Source organism: Panthera onca, chromosome C1, assembly GCF_046562875.1.
Source record: "Panthera onca isolate mPanOnc1 chromosome C1, mPanOnc1 haplotype 2, whole genome shotgun sequence".
Lineage (NCBI taxonomy): Eukaryota > Metazoa > Chordata > Mammalia > Carnivora > Felidae > Panthera > Panthera onca.
The window spans coordinates 216076809-216096955 of record NC_138346.1 but is presented as its reverse complement, the minus strand read 5'-3'; the positions used below and the strand labels follow the sequence as shown (position 1 = coordinate 216096955).

Genomic DNA, 20147 nt, shown 5'->3' with positions numbered 1-20147 from the left:
TTCATTTCTGTTCCTGTTTCGTGAACACGTATTTTCAACCTTTAATTGTCCACCTTTGTTTCTCTGCTTTTATTGGTCATTGACCCACTCCGCGAACATGTATTCAACAAACACTGTGGGCCGGGAGGATGCAGGGTGTTGACACACAGCTGTGAACAGAGCAGGTGTAGGGCACTGTGTGCCAGTCCTCCCGCTTACCCGATGCCGCTCCTCCAACTGGCCTGTCCAGTCTCTGTTCTTTTCAACCGTGTTATCTTTGCATAATACTTGCTGCTGTGATATTTCCCCTCCGTGTGAAAACATAAATATGCCCTGAAATCGTCTTTTGGATCTAAAAGTTGGCTTCCTCCATGGAGAGACGGTGCCCATCTCAGTGACTAGCCACACGGTGCTTTGCCTCACACACCCCAGCGATTCCAACCCTTCTTGAGCCATTTCCGGGCTGGGCCTGTGTTGCCACCTCCTGTCCCCTCCTCTGATCTCCTGGAACGTTAAGGGGACAGAGGAAGCTATCAACTCAGCCGTCGTCCGCTTTTGGCCTGGCCTCTGAGCGCATACCCACTTTGGTTTGTCGCGCGGCCCTCACAGAAGGCTCTGACCACTGTTCCTTCAGCGCACGCTTCCAAAAGCAAGAATTCACTGTGACAGCCGAGGTGTGGAAGTGATAACGGGCTCACATCTACTACCTGAGATCCTACAGTCGGGCTGTGTCCTACGTGACCCCTAGAGAATGCGGTTACGTTCAGGTGCCTGGTGTTACATATACGTAGTGCAAACGAGTCTGCCCTCCGGTAGGGTTCCAGTATTTCCCGTGTGTAAAGAATTTTAAGCAAAGAATCAGGGGTCTGAGCTTTAAATCGAGTCCTGTCCTTTCGTGAACTGTGGAGGCCGGCTAGCTTCTCCCCGTGAAATGCTAGTTTCCTGGCAGCCTGTTAACTGACGCAGACGCGAGCTCGCCCATGGTGGGGAAGGCAGCAGGTATTTGGAATGTTCCGCAGCATTAGGGGATCATCCTCATTGCTACCATCTATGGAAAGGGACTCTTCTTCTTCATGTTTCAGTGGGTTACTAATTTAATCTCCACAAAAACCTTATGAGGTATAGACACGGTCATGGTCCTCGCTTGACAGGTAAGCTAACTGTGTTAGTTTGGGTCTGCTGGAAAGCAAACGTCAGGGCGGGGTCAGCTGTGTAAGAGACTCGCTGGGGGAGGGCGTGGGAGGAGGGGAGCGCTGCCCTCAGCCCACAGCGCTCCTCTGACGCGCGTGGAAAGAGCGGGAACAAGGACTGGGGAGGAGGAGGCTTGGCCAGGCAGTCAAAGGCAAGTCCAGGCCACAGGCACACGCCAGAGGACCCGTGCGTCTCCGTGGACTGGTCCTGCCTCGGTCTCGCTCTGTGTGCAGGCGCTGGCTGGGAGCGGACATCGGATACGGGGCCCCGGGGACAGCAGCTGTGGCCTGTGGTCAGTTCCGTCCCCTGACGCCGGGAGCTGCTCCCCTTCTTGGCCACTACGGTCATTGAGGCACAGAGTTAAGTGACTCACCTGAGGTCACCCTGCCAGTAAGCGTGGGGCCACGTTTCTCCTTGGCGGTGTGAATCCAGAGTCCGTGCTCTGAACCACTGCCCCTCCTGACTGCCGAGTCCCTGTGGCTGTAACTTTATTTATTTATTTAAAAAAAAATTTTTTTAACGTTTATTTTTGAGACAGAGACACAGAGCATGAATGGGGGAGGGGCAGAGAGAGAGGGAGACACAGAATCGGAAGCAGGCTCCAGGCTCTGAGCCATCAACCCAAAGCCCGACGCTGGGCTCGAACTCACAGACCGTGAGATCGTGACCTGAGCTGAAGTCAGACGCTTAACCGACTGAGCCACCTAGGCGCCCCATGTAACTTTAAAACAGGAGATCTGGGGGTGTACCTAGGTGGCTCAGTCAAGTGTCCCGACTCCTGATTTTGGTCCAGTTCATGGTCATAAGATTGAGCCCCCACATCAGGCTCCAGGCTGACAGTGTGGAGTCTGCTTGGGATTCTCTCTCTCTCTCTCTCTCTCTCTCTCTCTCTCTCTCTCCCCCTCTCTATCCACCCCCCCCCTGCCCCCCCACCCGCTTGCACTCCATCTCTGTCAAATAAATAAAACATTAAAAATAAAATGAGATCTGTAATCACACAAAAATGGGCATTTGAAAGTGGCATTAAGGAATGAGTCCTGTTCACAGAAATCATCTCAAAAAAATCGAGGATGCTTTTGAAACATGCTTATCTTGCTGTAATTTCTCCATAAGTTCACCCGAGCCTTTGCTAAGGTAGTTTCTGTGGTAGGACCGTTAACATGTCTCAGAGGAATTAATTCAGTAAACCTACCCGGTCAGCCCCCGCTCTCGTTCTTTCTCACAGACGTGCTGTGAGAACAGTGTTCTGGTTTCAGAATTCCGGGACTGGAACTTTCATAGTTTTCTGAATTCTAATACTTTGATCATCCGTGCCTTTTTATTTTTATTTTTTTTAATTTTTTTAATGTTTATTTATTTTTGAAAGAGAGACAGAGTGAGAGGCAGAGGGGCAGAGAGAGGAGTCACAGAATCCGAAGCAGACTCCAGGCTCTGAGCTGTTAGCACAGAGCCCAACGTGGGGCTTGAACTCACGGAGTGTAAGATCATGACCTGAGCTGAAGTCGGACGCTTAACCGACTGAGCCACCCAGGCGCCCCTCATCTGTGCCTTTTTAAAAGGAGTTTGTGTGTGTGTGTGTATTTTTAATCAAGTACATTTTCATTGATCATTCAAAAGCCCATTTTCTGACTCTTCCTATATTCTTCTGCTCAGAAGTGCAAAGATCTGGACCATTTTCCGTATTTTGGTTTCCTCTCTCTCTCTTTTTTCGAGAAGAGAGAAGGAGCACAAGGGGAGAAGAGGGAGAGGGAAAGAGAGAATCCTAAGCCGGCTCTACACTCAGCACGGAGCCCAGCGCAGGGCTGGAACCCGCGACCCCGGGATCACAACCTGAGCTGAAATCAAGAGTTGAATGCTCAACCGACTGAGCCACCCAGGAGTCCCAGTATTTTGGTTCTTTAGAGCTCTCACTGTGTGTGCTCCTTCAGTGTATCTTTTTAAAACATCTTGGTTTTAAGCATTTCCTCTGTTCCTATGACTAAGGACTTTTTTTTTATTTAAAAAAAAATTTTTTTTAACATTTTTATTTATTTTTGAGACAGGAAGAGACAGAGCATGAACAGGGGAGGGTCAGAGAGAGGGAGACACAGAATCTGAAACAGGCTCCAGGCTCTGAGCCGTCAGCACAGAGCCCGACGCGGGGCTCGAACTCACGGACTGTGAGATCGTGACCTGAGCTGAAGTCGGAGGCTTAACCGACTGAGCCACCCAGGCGCCCCAGGACTTTTCACCCCAGTGAGCGAATGTCCAAAAGATAAATTTAAGGAGCTGTAAGCAGAGGAGACGTAAATAGTCAGCAAACACCGGGGAGAAGGTTCAGCCCCCCGATCGAGGCAAACTTAAACGCTGCTGCACTACCACTTCACAAACCAACAAAATTCATGCAGAAAGCAATAAAATTGTGTACTGTCAGTGGGACAGTACACAGTGAGAGGCAGATGATCGTACCACTTGGCCCAGGGCCCCAACTTCGGGGACTTTATTCCAGGCAAGAAACAAGTGAAAGACATGTATGTGTCATACACCTAAATGCGGGAAGTTGTCGACGTCGACAATCCGTGAGGTGTGTCCAGACTATTCCAGTGAAATAGAGTTTTATCACCAAAGTAAATGTGTCACCGGATTATTGCAGTGATATCGGAGAGATGAGCACGGGCAGTTTCAGCGATAGAGGATGGACCACGGGAAGCAGTAAGGGACAGACCTCAGTCCAGTGCCCTCAGTCTGAGAGCCACTGCTAGAATAGGAAAGCCCCTGGAAGATCCTGGATGTGACTACATCTCAAGAGTAGCTCCTCCTTTGTTGTTTTTTTTTTTATAATGTTTATTTATTTTTGAGAGAGGGAAAGAGCGTGCGTGAACATGGGAGGGGCAGAGGGAGAGGGGGACAGAGGATCCAAAGCAGGCTCTGCACTGAGAGCAGTGAGCCGGATGCGGGGCTCGAACTCACAAATTCTGAAATCACAACCTCAGCCGAAGTCGGACACTCAATCAACTGAGCCACCAGGAGCCCCAAGAGTATCTCCTTTGAAAGAATCATTTATTGTCTGGGGATAGTTCAAGTTTGTCTCACCGAGGAGGGGCTGCTCTGCCCTGTTGCTCTGGGAGGGGGTGAGTATCACTTTGTCTTTATTTCCCGCAGCATCTCAGTACGAATTTGCTCCAGTGAAATCCTTTTTCTGCAGGATCCGGTAAGTCTTGGGGCTTGTGGGGGCCGGGAATGGTGGGTTATGTTCTGATTTTATTTGGTACTTTTTAGATTCTTCCGGATTCATCTAGGACTCCGATCTTGCCATCAGAAGTTTGTATTTTGTTTATTTTTTTAGTGTGAGAGAGAGAGAGCAAGTGGGGGAGAGGGAGAGAGAGAGAATCCTAACTCAGCAGGCTCCATGCCGAGCACAGAACTCAACACGGGGCTCGATCTCACAACCCTGAGATCATGACCGGAGCCAAAATCAAGAGTCAGATGCTTAACCAGCTGAGCTATCCAGGCACCCCAAGAAGTTTGTATTTTGATTGGGAAGAGACATACATTCACAAAATGCCTACCTACATAAAAATGCAATCAGGAAAAAGGGCAAAGAGATTCTTGTTAGCCAGTGATGCAGGGAGGGGCATTGTCTCTCTCTCTCTCTCTCTTTCTCTCTCTCTCTCTCAACCACTGGATGGTAAGTTAACTGTCAAATGGCCATTGTTTTAGGTTCTTTTGTTTTTTGTTTTTGGTTTTGTTTTGTTTTGTTGCTTTTTGTCCTTTGGTCACATTTAAAATTAATTTTTGAAATTTCTGTGCCTCATGTGGGGCTTGAACTCACAACCCTGGGATCAGGAGTCACATGCTGTACCGACTGAGCCAGTCAGGCGCCCCGAGTTTTTGAAATTTTCAATAACTTTAAAGGAAGTAAGATAGATCTGTTCAAGGGAAGGATTTAAAAGATCCAGACATAGTGAACCAGAAGAAAACAGACCAAAATTTTAATCGTAGTTGATTTCTGGTAGGAGTCATTGGTGACTTTTACTATAATTTGTTCATGTTACTTTGTCAAAAAGAAAACGTGTTTCAACGATGTTATGATTCCCAGTATTAGTACTAAAGTTCCTAAATGCTCCAGACGTGTGGAAAACTAAAGAGAACACGCCTTGTAATGGGTTAGTCGGCCGCTCTGTGGGGTTGGGGGAACTTGAGCTAATCGTATTCCAGTACTTGGGGGAGCGATACCCCGGGGAAGGTGTGCAGGAGGGAGGGCTGTGTTGGTTCATTCAGGCCTTTACAGAGGAGTTCTTATGAAGAGCTTAGAACAGTGCTTACCACGTAGTAAGTGCTGTTTGTGTTTGTTTTGTTAGTAAACATACCCGTGTGCCTTCTCTGAGCCAGGCGAGGCTACAGGTACAAAGTTCTTGCCCTCATGGACCTTACATTCTGTGTGTGGGGGTACCAATAATAAACAGGTACATGTGTATGTGTCAGCTGGCGGTAAGTTCCGTGTAGAACAGTGCAAGAGAGTAAGGGAATTCTGGACAGTGCAGAGATTACTAGTGTTCTCAGGGGGGTCAAGGAATCTTCTCTAACAAGAAGCCTGATTGGAGCCAGAGCCTGAAGGAGGTGAGAGAGTGAGCCACACCTCTCTGAGAGAAGGGTGTTCCAGATAAGTGCAAAGGCCCTGGGGCGGAGCATGCTTGGCCTGTGGGCGGAGTGACAAGGAAGCAAATGCTGCTGGAGCACAGGAGGGGGTGAGCAGGAAGGACAGGAAGAAACAGGGAGCTTTGACTTCTGAAGGAAACGTTTTGTTCAGGTCTATCATTTATTTGAAAACTTTAGTTTTGGAATTTGCAAAATAAAGGGAAATAGAGGAGAAAGGACGGTGGACTGGTACGCACTTACCATTCCGCCTCGATAACTTTAACCCACGGCCAGTGGTCTGTCACCTCTGCCACCACCTGCTCCTCAGCCCGCCCTCCCCATGATTCTGAAGCAGAATCTCAGATCGTGCATCATTTCCTCCATTGGCATCTCAGAATGGGATCTAAAAGATAAGGTTCCCATTAATGTCTGTGATGCTCAAATTGTCCCGTCTGTGGCCAGCCGGAGCCCCTTCGGGTTAGCTCTGGGGCCGTGTGAGGGCGCCCCTGTGGTCGGTGACAGCCTCCTTGGCTTCAGGGATGATGTCCCACCCAGCCTCTTCCCAGACATTTCCTGCCTCAGACATGGAGTCAGTTGTTTCTCCAAGGATCCCTCACTCCTCGTGCTGGGAAGTGGCATCACCATCCGGAGGCCAACTCTGCACGGTGGGGGGCGGGGAGGTGGCTAGGCTTATCATGGCTTCTAGGCATTCTCAGTTTCATCTTCCAGAAGGATGGCAATTGGTAATTGGTGTTAAAAAAGGACCGCGTTGGGCGCTGTGCTGGGGATGGCGTGGGCGCGACAGGCAGCAGGTGCACAGGGGGAGGGGATGCGGAAGTGTCTTGGATATCGTGGATGGATTTGTATGCGAGAGTTACTGGAGTTTATCCACGGACGAGGTTGGGGTGTGAAATAGAGGCTGAGTCGAGGTGGCGCAAGAGTCTTTGGCTCCAGTCGCCGTGTGCGGGGGCAGAGGAGACTAGGAAGGCAGCTTCCTGGAGCAGAGGGCAAGAGTACAAGTTAGGTTCGCCTTACCTGTTGGGAATCTACTCGTGGTGTTGAGCAGGCGTGTGTCCGTGAGTCTGGAGTTGCAGGAGAATTCCGGGCTGGAGACAGGGACTCGGGTCGCCTGCGCACACAGGGCATCGCAAACCCCATGGCGGGGTGGGCCTGGGAGATGCACACACAGAAGTCGGAGGGAGCGGGAGACACAGGCTCAGCTCGTGGCTCAGGGTCCAGGGAAGGCCACCCTCTTCTCAGTGGCGGAAGCGGGTTCGTGGTGGAGAGTGGGGGCACTGGTGGAGGTGCCGGAGTCTGCAGAGAGGCGAGTGAGCGAGGTGGGGGTGGGAGTGCGTGTGCACGTGGCCACGGACGGACGTGGAGCTTCTAGGCCACCACAGACCGTTTGACACCTATGTCAACGACGGTGGGAGAGGGGATGTGACTGGTAGAAACAAGGGAGTATGAATTCAGTTGTGGGCACATGGACACTAAGGGGACCGTCGTATCCAAGGAGAAGTGTCCTCTGGGCAGCTGGAGCTGTGAAACAGGGTGACAGTCTTGGAGTCGAGCCGCCCGACCCAGGGAGGTGCCCCGCAGCGGGGGCTGGGGCTTGGCCAGCAGGTTGCAGCCCTGCTTTCCGGCTCAGGCAGGCACGTAAGGAGTGTTCACCCGCACACAGGGCCCTGCGCCCATCAGGTGTGGCTGAAGCAGTAAGACTGGGTCAGTCCCCTGAGAGATAGAGGAAGGGACGGTGAAGAACTGGCTTTGGGGGCACGATCACAAGGAGCCCCGTTTTCTGTCATGTGGTACTTGGTTTAGACGCATGAGGTAAGATAGGTAGTTACACCTGTCCCTCTTGGAAGAAGCGGAAAGTCACATTGGGAAGTTAGGGTTTGGCGGTCAGAGGGAAAGTCGCAGGATGGCTGGTTCGTTTTAACTCACTAAGCTGGTTCTCCATAAAGCCTCTTTTTTTTATATATAAGTTTATTTTATTTTGAGAGAAAGAGAGCTGGGGAGGGGCAGAGAGAGAAGAGAGAGAGAGAGACAGAGGTGCCACACTGTCAGCGCAGAACCTGATGTGGGGCTCGAACTCAACAAACCACGAGATCATGACCTGAGCTAAAACCAAAAGTCAGATGCTTAACCCACTGAGCCACCCAGGCGGGCAGCTTTCCATAAGACCTCTTTATCTCTGAATAATGAATAAGCATAATTGCCTTTGGGTATTGAAAATATAAACTAATGTTTCTCTTCTCTTTAAAATAAACACATTTAAACGTTTTAGACTTGATCTGTCTCTCTCAGAAATTACCAATAAGACATTTCTCCTGCCTGGTTTCACGTTGGGCTAATTGAATGCATGAGGACAGGCACTCATCATTTTTATTCTTTCCAGTGGAGGCGAAGTCAGAGAGCAAGAGAAGCGTTACTACCCATTCCGGATTATTCCCTATTTGATGCGCGTACATGTCTCTACCCAGCGGGAACCTGAGTCGTGCTGTCTCACCCTGGTGGAGAAAGTTCACTCTGGTTATGAAGGTGAGTCCGGAGTGTCTGCTTTTAGATCAGACCTAACCTGTCAGCACATCAGGTGGGAACACATGAAAGCCTGTTTACTGAGCTGTGGAACCAGAAAAGAGCTCTCAAGGCTTCAGCTTGGCCCCGAACTCTGTGGGCATCTGTAGCATATAGCAGATCTTCCCTGATGTGTATTTACTACCCTTGACTTCTTGCGTGCTTGTCTCCTTCAAGGCAGCAGCACGGCCCAAGGGTCTAAGCACAGACTTGGCCACAGATACGTGATCCTCTGACCCTTTCTGTACTGGGGACTGTCCTATGGCCTTTTGCTTCTGCCCTGTGTGAAATAGCATAGAAAGTGTGGCACAGAAACATCACAAAAACGAATTTGTGTTTTTTAAGTGTTTTGAAATCCCTTGAGTAAAAACTATAGTTTATATCTTCGGATGGCAGAACTACATTTCTAAATTCATGCATTAGTACGGAAGTAGCTTACATTTATTATTTGCAATTACAGTCCGTTCTGCTGTAACCTGACATCTGCTTCCTTAAAAATTACTGTCCTGTGCAAAATAAACCCCAAACACACACGCACAAAACCACAGGGCTTATGGGAAAAATGGGTTTTAGGGGCACAACACTCAAAACACTTAACTGCACATTAAAAATAAGACAGGAATCTAATAAAAACAGTAATGGTTTTACACATTAAATGGTTAAGAAATACACAGTCACTGCAGTAAATATGGCACCTCACCCTGAAAAAGCCCCACGGTGGCTTGTGGCTGTGGGTGTTGGCACCTGCCGTGGCTCCTGAGTTACTGTGGAAGGAGGGGGGTGGAAGGAAGGTTGTCTGAAGTCGGACGTGGACGGGCATGGCTCGTAACACGCAGCGCACAGAGGTAGCCATAGGTGTTTGCGGGGTGTGCGTGTGTTTGTGTATTCGTGGGTGACTCCGTTCACCTCTCGTGTCTTGCAAATGAAATTGTGCGTGATTTCAAATCACACCACTTGCAAAATGAATTACAGCAGAACTGGCCACACCAATTATATTACATAGATTTGAAATCTCCGAATCACGCCGACACCAAATCCAGGGTGCTCAGTTACACACAACCACCAAATACAACCACGCTTTCTAGTCCTGACCTTTAATTTCCCCTTGCTTTGACTGTTGGATTCTTTGTGGTGAGTAAGCTTTTCATGTACACAAATTACTTAAAATTAACTTTAGGAGGGAGCCTGGGTGGCTCAGTCAGTTGAGCATTCAACTTGGGCTCAGATCCTGATCTCACGGTTTGTGCGTTTAAGCCCCGCGTCGGGCTCTGTGCTGACAGCTCAGAGCCTGGAGCCTGCTTCGGATTCTGTGTCTCCCTTGCTCTCTGCCCCTCCCCCACTCATGCTCTGTCTCTCAAAAATGAATAAACATTTAAAAAAATAAAAAATTAAATTAACTTTAGGGGCACCTGAGTGGCTCAGTCAGTTAAGCTTCTGATTCTTCATCTCAGCTCAGGTTTTGATCTCAGGGTCATGAGTTTGAGCCCTGCATTGGGCTCTGCACTGGGTGGGAAGCCTTAAAAGAAAAAAAAAAAGAAAAGAAAAGAAAGAAAGAAAATTAAATTAACTTTATTAGGCATTGCATTTTGACTTAATTAAAATGGAGTTAATGAAAATTATAATTTAACCATAGCTTTGGCTACTTGAAAGCCAGGCGCCCTAAGTGACATTTCTATCATTTCATATAGAGATATTGTTTCCTTTTTAATGTAAGTGGTTAGTTAAGTAAATGACTAATTAGATATTTGCCTTTAGGTGAGTCTTTCTGTTTTTTATAGCTCCTCGAATCCCGATGGATAAAAGAATTTTTACCACAACACACACCCCAGGGTGTGTTTTTCTTGAAATAGACGAAAGGTAAGTACTTCTTTAGGCCTGAAAGACATTTGTTTCTGAAAATAGAGAAAAATGTGAGAACGTTTACATTATGTTTAAATACTTCTACATTATGTAACAGACATCTATCCATTGCCATTTGATTTCTGTTTGCAGTTTATTTTTAATATAAGTAGTTTGCATATTCTACTTCTCAGATTTAAATTTGATTTCAGATTTATGTTTGATTTCACAATAGTCTGCTTTAGGTAAGTCAGGACTTAATTATTGTTCCATTTCACACAAGAGGACAATGAACCTGGCCACATAGTATGTGATGTGTTTGAAATGGGACCAAAACTCTGGCCTCCTACTTCCTGTGCCAAAGTGATTTCCACCAGACAAGGGCTTCCCCAACCAGGCTTTGATGAAATGTTTATTAGTCTGAAGTGAGGGGGGAAACAAAGGAAAAATAAGAACAGGTGTTTGTTTTTTGTTTTTTTTTTTGGTAAAGGTAAGTTTATTTAATTTAAAACATTATTACTTATTTTGAACTTACGTCCTTTCTACTTTTTTGGTATTAAAAGAGTCTTAAAGAAGAGTGATAGTAGATAGTAGTTGTTCCTTATTATTGTTTTTTAAATAAATTGATTTGGAAAAAAGAAACATTGTTATCCCCTGATGAGTACCCTCTGTTTTCCCCCACATTTATTTTTAAATTTTACTTATTCATGAAATGTGAAAATCTGGGGATCGGTGCACCACGGCACACGTAAGCGTAGAGCAAAAGAGTCAGAAAAGCTGGCACGGTTATGATAGTTATTCGTTTTGATTTTTAAAAAATCTTAACATCTGAAAATAGGCTTATTTAATAGTAGACAGCCCGAAACTAAACAATAACAGTGAAATACTCTGTATAATGTCATCTGTAGAAAGTAAGAACATTTAGCTGGAGATATTTAACGGTTTACATTTATTGCATGAGAAAGTATTTGTGCATTTGTACACATAGAAAATATTTATGGGGTCGAGTCTTCCTAAGTCATCCTGAAGAGTCTGAATTCACAGCTTTCCCATGAACCTGCATCCTGCCCACGTTTCTGCGTGCCGGTTGTCTGTCTGTCATCACCTTCTAGGCGACATTGCTTATGCACAGTCTTAACCATGCCGTGTAAATTTGTAGCCCCCCCATTCATTTGACATCATAAACATTTTTCTGCATTATGGTGTGATCTTTGTAAACTTTTTTTAAGTAGGGGGGCATCAGAGACCCCCGAGGAACTTGCTAAAAATGCAGATTCCTGGTCTTACCCCAGCAGCCCTGACTTAGCCTGTGGTGAGCCTGTGAATCGTCTTGTAGCAAGTTCCGCGGGTGATTTTGATGCACTCTGTCCGATGACCAGCATTTCTTAGATTGTGTAACCATTTCCCCAGTGTGGGCACTCGGGTGGTTTGCTCTTATAAATGCGGTAATGACATCTTCCGCGTACCTGTTTTTTCTTTCGTATTTAGAATTAAGTAAAAAAGTATTTTTAAAAGCGTATAAAGTATGAAAATTGCTTCCTGCGTGTAACATGCTGCCCGTGCTGTGTGTGTCCCCAGAGCGGTGTCTCTGCTGGGTTACCTACCTCAGGATCTGCTGGGGACATCCATCTTGGCGTATGTGTACCCCGAAGACCGTTCTCTCATGGTTGCCATACACCAAAAAGGTGAGGGCCTGCTTCTTTACAGGAGCAACTGCTCATCTGCTCCGACTCTCCATTTCATTTCATGTTAGAGCTCCTCTTACGGTCTAATCACTACAGCTCACCCTTCAACAGGTAAGCAGTGTGTTGAAGCTGCCAAAACAGTTTCTTCTCTATTTGGACATTTCTGAAAACCTTACTAAATGCCTGGGAACAGCCATTTGCAATAAATACCTGCGTTAAATAAATTCTAATCTCGTCATATTATCTTATTTAGTCTTGAAGTATGCAGGTCACCCTCCCTTTGAACACTCACCCATTGGATTCCGTACCCAAAATGGAGATTACGTCATATTGGACTCCAGCTGGTCCAGCTTTGTGAACCCGTGGAGCCAGAAGGTTTCTTTCATCATCGGTCGGCATAAAGTTCGAACGTAAGTCCATCAGTGTTGGTGTTTTATAGAAGGCCTTTTTTTTACCAAATAATATTCTTCCACCCACTGACACCCTTTGAATCGACACATAAACCGAATAAAGCACAGAATGTTTTTAAAGTGATTTTGGAATACAGTGTGGCAGTATGCGTCAAGAGCCTTAAAAGATTTCTACCACTTTGACCTCATGATTCCCTTATGGGAACAGTCTAAGGGAACATGCCTAAATACAGAAAAGCTTTATAAAGAAAAGACATCTTTTGCACCATTGTTCAATCATAATGACAGACTTAGAGCAGCTTATATGCCCATCATTAAGAAAGTTCTGGAATATTTGACATGTTGTATTATTGGTCAATACAAATTTTTGCAAAGATTATATAACATGAGAAATTGATAATAGATTAGACTTAAAAAGCAGCATACAAAATTGCTGATGCCATATGGTCATAACATGTTCAAAAGACACACAAACATTGTAAAACAGGAAAAATAAGAAGAAAGGTAATACATTAAAGTGCAGATTTTGGCTGTGTGTAAGGTAATGGGGAGATAAGGGGTTTGGTTTTTTTTCTCTTCTGAATTTTAAAGTTCTCTTTACTGAGTGTGTAAAACTTTTTGTATCAGCTTCTGGTGTCAAATTCCACTTATTTGTGTCCATTTTATCAAATCTTTATTTTTTTTTAAGTTTATTTATTTTAAGAGAGAGAGTGTGTGGGGGGGAGGGGCAGAGAGAGAGGGGGAGACAGAGGATCCCAAGCAGGCTCTGCACTGTCAGCACAGAGCCTGATGTGGGGCTTGAACTCATGAACCGCGAGATCATGACTTGAGCCTAAATCAAGAGTCAGACGCTTAACCCACTGAGCCACCCTGGCGCCCCTCAAATCTTTATTTTTTTAAAAATTAGATGCTTTTTAGTTTTTATTTTCCTGCCCAGCATGGCTGCCGCCCGTCCGTGTGACAGGACCTTGTGAAATGGACCTGAAACAACCTGCCCCGCCATTCCTGTCCCCTAAAATACTCCGAGCCCCTTGACTTTTTGGTTTAAAATTTAAAACTGACCTGCAAATTTCTCACTGGGCCGTAGGCTCTTCACAAAGACTGTGAAGTCTTTGTTTTTGAAACACGGAAATTATACTTAACTCTTCAGGATCCTGCTGAGATTGAGAAATTAATTCTGTCTTCTGTGATTTGTTGTACAGCTTTGTGCACATGAGCGCAAAACTGGGAGCAGTAGGTCTGCCGGTAAGACTTACTTTGGCATGTCTTCATACTGTAATAGAGGGCACCTAGCCGCGGCGGGAAGAGGTCCCAAGGTCCTCCTGTGTCGGTGTACGTCTGGGTTCGGCCCTCAGCGGAGCAGATCTGGAACCCTAAGCAGAGAAGTGGGCTCCATGCCGCCCTAACTCATGAGACCAAATTTGTGCTAGGGAACTAGTGTAATAATTAGGATAAGAAATATGACTGCCCAGGAAGTGTTATTCACGTTGGTCAGAAAGGACATTTTTTTTCTGGTAGGAAAACCTGCGGGGAAATGAAAATAAGCAGGTGGTTGCTTAGTAGGACTGTGAGAAACCCCAGGGCAGGTATGATTGCTTTCATGAGACGTCTGTCTGTCTACTGGTCTGCGTACCCTCCCTGTCAGTGCCAGAGCCACGTCCCAGATGCCCCAAGTGTCCTTTCAGTTTTTTTACTATTAACTGATATCCAAGTGCTCCCCACGTCTGCAGATTTAAAAAAAAAAAAATCTGCATCTCAGTTTTCAGAATTATGTAAGAGAAGTATTCAGAGTCTAGTAAGTATTAATCTTGTAATATGATTGTAAGGTAATTGTCCATAGTGTTTATAAAATGATTTTAACAAGTGCTTAGGGATCCCTGGCTGTGTCAGACATCATGCTAGACCCTGAGAACGAGATGGTAAACCAGACAGACGTCCCCTCTACCATCACAGGGCCCCTAACGTAGCAGGAGAGCCAGGACATGGAGGTGGCACGGTCACCTGTGAGCAGAGCTTTGGAGAGTGTGGCAGTTGAAGCAGGAAGTGGATAGTTAGCAGGGACCCTAACTGTCTGTGGGCAGGCAGGTTACGTGCTGTTTCCTCTCATTCTACACTTAAAATCCGTGTTCGGCGAAAGAATAACCCTGGCAGAGGTCACTGAGGGGAGGAAGTTGTAAAGTGCAAACGAGAACCAGGTTTTCTCCCTGACTCCTCGTGCGCCTTCCTTCCGTCCCTGGTGCTGCCCAGTATTTGCCGCTGCCCCACAAAGGCCCTGTCTCTGCAGCCTCCACATTAATCGTCTTGAGTTACATGATTAGTGATTGAACATACAACTTCCCTTTGTAGAAAGTTTCACCAACAGGAATATGTAAATCTCATAATACAAAGCAGTCTGCCCTGTTTCCATTTCGGAATTTCACTTGAAAAATAAAACCCGAACATTTTTGGAAGGTATTCAAGCTCACAGTGGACAGATGTGTTGATCACAAATCAGATGTACTTTATTCAACCAGCCTGCCCCTTCACTGACGTATTCCTGCTTGTACGTGCCAGGCACTGTTGGAGGCACTGGAGAGGTGAACAAAATCAACCAGAGAGCCTCACCCCACAGTGCTCGTGTGGCAGCGGGAGGCACAGGCAACAGACCAATGGAGTGTCGCATACAGTGTGCCAGGCTGTACGTTCCAGTATGGTTTGCCATTTACGTACCACACGCGCGATGCTGTGCTGATAGGCATTGGTTGGCACCATCCACGGTCTGTGCACTGAGGGAGTCGACGTTGCCGGTTGGGGGGGGGAGGTCTGGACAAAGAGGGAGGCGGTCTCCGGAGGCAGAGCTCTTCCTGACGGACGCTGCCGACATCCTGTGGTTTGTGGATAATTACTTCTGTCTTTGGGACAGTGTCTCAGTTTTTAGGGAATTGGGCTGTGTGTTTAAGTTGCGAGAAACAGTGGCTATGGCAGAATGGAAAAAGGAACGCGTTGACTTTGGAGTCAGGCATGTCGACTGGAACCCTGACTACTGCTTCTGCGTCAGGTGACTCGGCAAGGGTCCAGACCTCTCTGGCGTCATGATGATTCCTGCTTTGTAGGGTTTGGAGGACTCAGGAGATACATGCCTGACTCAGTACAGTGGTACCTTAGTTACTCAGGTACCGAGAGGCAGTATACCACCGTAGCAAACGTGCACTCTGGAGCCCAGGCTCTGGTCCCTTTGTGAATACCTGCTTAGACTTCACCAGCTAGGTGACCTCGGGCAAGTTTTCAACGTAATACTTGCCAGAGCATCTGGAACGGTGCCTGGCGCGTCGGAAGGGCTTAGAAAATGTTATTCTTGCTGTGTGTTATAAAAGATACATAGAAGTCAGTTCCTGCATAGAAGTCAGTTCCTTCCCTTCTTCGCGATGATTTCTGCTGGCATTTCTGCCCCTGGCTGTGTTCAGGTAGTAGTTTTAAAAGGCTCTACTATAAACAAGACTAAGGGTACCATGACAGCCACGTTTTCACCAATAGGTGGGTGGCAGAACCACCTTTATAACATAACTGAAGTGCTTGGGTACGTTAAACATTAAATGTTGTTTGGCAGACCTAGGGTCTTAAAATTCCCAGCGTAGGTTATTCAGTTAACGTTGAATTTTGAAACCAGTAGCTGGTGAAGATACTTTGGTAGGTAGAGAGGTTACTCGTCACTGATTTTAGGTTTCTACAAATTCAGTGCTGACACAATTGCGGAAAGAAAGATTAGAGCTCTAGACAAGCCAGAGAAGCCTCTTAATGTCTCATTTGTTTCTTAGTATTTTCTCTGCCTCCATAAATGGAATTTTAGCTTTATATTTTCTGTTTGAAGTCAGAGAGTTACTTTGTGTAAGTATAGATTTATTATTTGAACATTCTGTTTAAAGGTCACCTTAGACATGGGGTGCCTGGGTAGCTTAGTTAGTTGAGTATCCAGCTTCTACTCAGGTCATGATCTCACGGTTCATGGGTTCAAGCCCCACATCGGGCTCTGTGCTGACAGCTCGGAGCCTGGAGGCTGCTTCCATTCTGTCTCCCTCTCTCTCTGTCCCTGAAAACGTTAAAAAAATTTTCTTAATTTTAAAAATTAAAAAAAAAATCACCTTAGACTTTATTGTAAATTCATTTTGAATTGCTTGACTCCATCTTTCACTTGGCACCTTGTAGGAGTCCGCTGAATGAGGATGTTTTCGCGACCCGAATAAAAAAGACGAACCATAATGACAAAGATGTAACAGAATTGCAAGAACAAATTCACAAACTTCTCTTACAGGTAAAGAGAGATTTTAAAAAGCAAACACAAAATTTCCATAGTCGTGTTTTATTTTAACATTTGCTCATAGTGAAGTCACTTCACAAAGGTACACCGCAAGGAGAGAGAAATCTTTACCGTCTGCGTTCCAGGAGTTTTTGTTTTCCTGGTTGTTTTTTAAATTCAGTTTTATTAATCTTGTTCCTGACTGAAACGCACAGAACATTCTTTTAAGATCCCATTCTAAGCAAATCGAGTCATAGTAGGCAGGTAAGACAAGGAAGCTATTTCTAAATGAGAACATCCTTCTTGTATTTCCAACACTAGCCATGGGCTCAACTTCTGGGATTTGCCGTATTTTTTTAAACAATAATTCTAATCGTAAAGGATGGGGGCAGAGGGATGGCAGGTCTCAGCATCTCTGGTTACTCCAAAACAAACGTGGCAAAAACTACTTCTTGAAAGCAGATGCCAAAAATGATTTCTACTGGAGACCCAACTAATAAGCTTGCGAAGCGTTTACTGATGGTGTCACACAGAAAACCGTGCGCCCGGTAGCTTCCAAACCGTCTTTTGTAAAGTCTCTAGGGTTCGTGAAGGAAGTTCATGGAAAAAAGTACGGTATTTAATTTGTTCCGTCTGTTCCAAACTCAGCATAAAGAACTACTAGAGTTCACTGTCCTATTTTGTGACCTCTCTTATAACCATGTGGCTTTCTAAAGACTTGTTGTTCTAGAAGCGTCCACCGGGCTAGAAAACTAGACTTTGCCCTTGAGAATTACCGAACGAGAGAGGAATGTCTTTTTTGTCAGCCTCGGGCCGGAAGCATGGAGCTTCACCCACCGCACTTAGGATTTCGGAAGCGTTCACCTTCGCGTTCGGTGATCTCAGACACACTCTCGGGTGCCAGCCGCTGTGCCTGTCCCCTGGCGGCCCCGCACCCCGTAACGCTGACACCTGGCCCCCTTTTCCCTTCAGCCGGTTCACACAAGCGCCTCCGGCAGCTAGGGAGCCCGGGCGGCAGCGCCTCGCGGGAGCAGCGCGTCGAGAGCGCATCGTCTAGTGAGGCCGGAGGGCCCCGCGCCGCGCACGCGCACGGGGAGCCGGTACGTGAGCCACGTCGCGTCCGCGCAGGCGCGCCCTCCACCCTCTGCGTCCTCGGAGCGCGTGTGCGCCGCTCCTGCACCTCAGCGCCTGTGACTTCCTGTGAGAGATTCTGGACCTTACTCGATCGCAGACGCCCTGCTTACCCCATTTTGGTTTGAAACAATGGCTGTTAAAAGAAAATACCAGTTTTGGAAGGTGATATTTGGGTTTATTGTACGATTTCTAAAGATTACCGTATTGCGAATAGACGTGTGTAAAGTCTCATTTGTACTGGCCGTGCAGAGGCTCGGGGAGGAAAGTGAGTTAACGTGGTCACTGTGTTCTCAGCCGCCATGTCCTCAGAGAACCGGAAGTTACGTGTGTTTTGTTCGTGTGTCTTTTAATGTACATGTTTATAATTTCTGAAGCACCTTCTCTCATTCTTTTCCCTCAGCTGACTTTGCAGCAGGTCTCCGTCCGTCTAAACAAAATTAAGAATCTCGGTCAGCAGCTCTACATTGAGTCAATGGCCAAGTCACCAGATAAGCAAGTGACGGCGATGCGCACAGGACGGCTTAGCGGTGAGTCAGCGGGGCAGTGCCCAGACCACCTCCCACGGCTCTGCCCTCTCCTGGGGTGACGTGGGCGTGTGAGCAGAAAGCCACGGGCCTGTGCTGTCACCTTTCACCTTTCCTTGCCCGGGTGACGAGAGCAATAATGATAATGGCAGCGGCAAATACTGCTCGGGAAGCTAAATGGTATTAGAGTGTATTTCCGTGTATTTCCACTAAAGAATTAATGTTTTTGGTAACACCAGCAGATTCATAGATTCTTCCGAATAAGGTATCTATAAATCAAAAAAGTTAATTAAAATTTTTTTAATTTTTTTTTGGGGGGGGGAGAGAAACAGAGCGCAAGTGGGGGAGGGGCAGAGAAAGGGAGAACAAGAATCTGGGAAGCCAGCTTCGGGATCTGAGCTGTCAGCACAGAGCCGGAAGCAGGGCTCCAACTCAGAACTGTGAGATCATGACCTGAGTCGAAGTCCCACCTTAACAGACTGAGCCACCCTGATGCCCCAAAAGAGTTAATTTTAGAGTATGTTTCAGATTTTAAAAAGCACATTAACATAATAATTCTGTCATTTAGAACAAATGAAGAATATTTATGACCTCAACTGAATGTAAAATTGGGGATTTTTTTTTAAATACATGTTTATGAGGTAAGGAATGTTCCTAAGGAATTGGATCAGTCATGATGATTGACATTGTGTAGAAAAGTTAACCTACTGGCATTACATAGCAGAGGAAGGATCTATGATATAACGTAGAGACCAAGTTATATTAACTTTTTTAGTTTAGTTAGCTTTCCCTTCACTTGTCTTCCTGAACGTTAATATAACTTTGGAAGTCATCATAGGTTTGGTCACCAGAATATTATTAATGGTCTCTATCATTGTCAGATGTGGGTATTTACACAGTAGGGGTGAAATTTCTTCTCTAAAGTCAATAAGAATAAAAAATAATAATAGCTATATCCTTCAGTACTTGCCATGATTTACACAACAGAAACATCCAACCACTGCTCTTTCAGGTGGTATCACAGGGAGCCCTGAGGCTGCCCTCCCGATACAGCATGCCCAGTCCGTGGGTTTTTCTTGTTGCCTTGGTAGGAGGTTTAGCACTCTGCTTGTTTCTTTTGCTGTAGCTGTAAGGGCACGAGACAGAAACAACTTTTTTTGTCCCTTGAAACCATCAGATTTCCTATCTTAAGTATCTGACTTGCTGTATGTTATTATCCCATGTCCTAGCATTGGGACTTCTTCAGGGAGATTTGACGGCTAAAATTTGTACACTTTTTCTTTATTTAAAGAAAGTGGTCCACTTTGTGCTGCTCACTGCTGCTTAGGCCTAGGACCTCATGTTAGGGCCACAGTTTTTTGTCCTGACCTCTATATTTCTTGTCAGAGTGGAAATCCTTTCTTACCTTCTGCTTTGTTCAGTTTCGTATCACCCACCATTGGCCTGGAAGTGCCATCACTATCATGGTTTAAAGGCTGTATTCAAGTTGTAGCTAATTCTGTGCATTTATGATGCTATTCTAGAAATTGACATTATCCTACTACTTAGCTATATGCTGTATTTGACTCTAACACACATAGGACGTGTCTTTTGGGTGAGAGGGAAGATCTGCCATTTGATAGAGCTTCGGAGAACTAATGTTACTTGGGCATCTTGATTTTATTAACATCTCAAGACCTACAAGTTTAAAGAGCTAGTAAAAAAATCGTTATTACAACTTACTCAAAAGAAACAAGTATGCAGCTTCAAGATAATCTTATAATTTAAATATTAGAAATTGAGTAGAAATAAGTCCAATCAAAAGGAAAATAGTAAGTAGTCATTGTGTACATAGCTTATGTACAGGGTGCCAGAGCCAACAAGAAGATAAGGTTTTAAGTTTATATTTTTACCTTTCTTATGAGGGCAGATTAGGCTT

General features: G+C 45.9%; 1 protein-coding gene across 1 annotated transcript in view; it reads left to right on the top strand.

Annotated features, from left to right (window-relative positions):
• Positions 1 to 20147, top strand: part of PER3 (period circadian regulator 3) — a 58216-nt gene that overhangs the window by 5398 nt on the left and 32671 nt on the right. The window contains 8 exon segments of the mRNA XM_078450582.2: positions 4312 to 4360; positions 8186 to 8328; positions 10143 to 10221; positions 11782 to 11888; positions 12142 to 12298; positions 16481 to 16586; positions 17378 to 17671; positions 18106 to 18232. Of these exon segments, the coding sequence (XP_078306708.2) occupies positions 4312 to 4360; positions 8186 to 8328; positions 10143 to 10221; positions 11782 to 11888; positions 12142 to 12298; positions 16481 to 16586; positions 17378 to 17671; positions 18106 to 18232 (1062 nt within the window).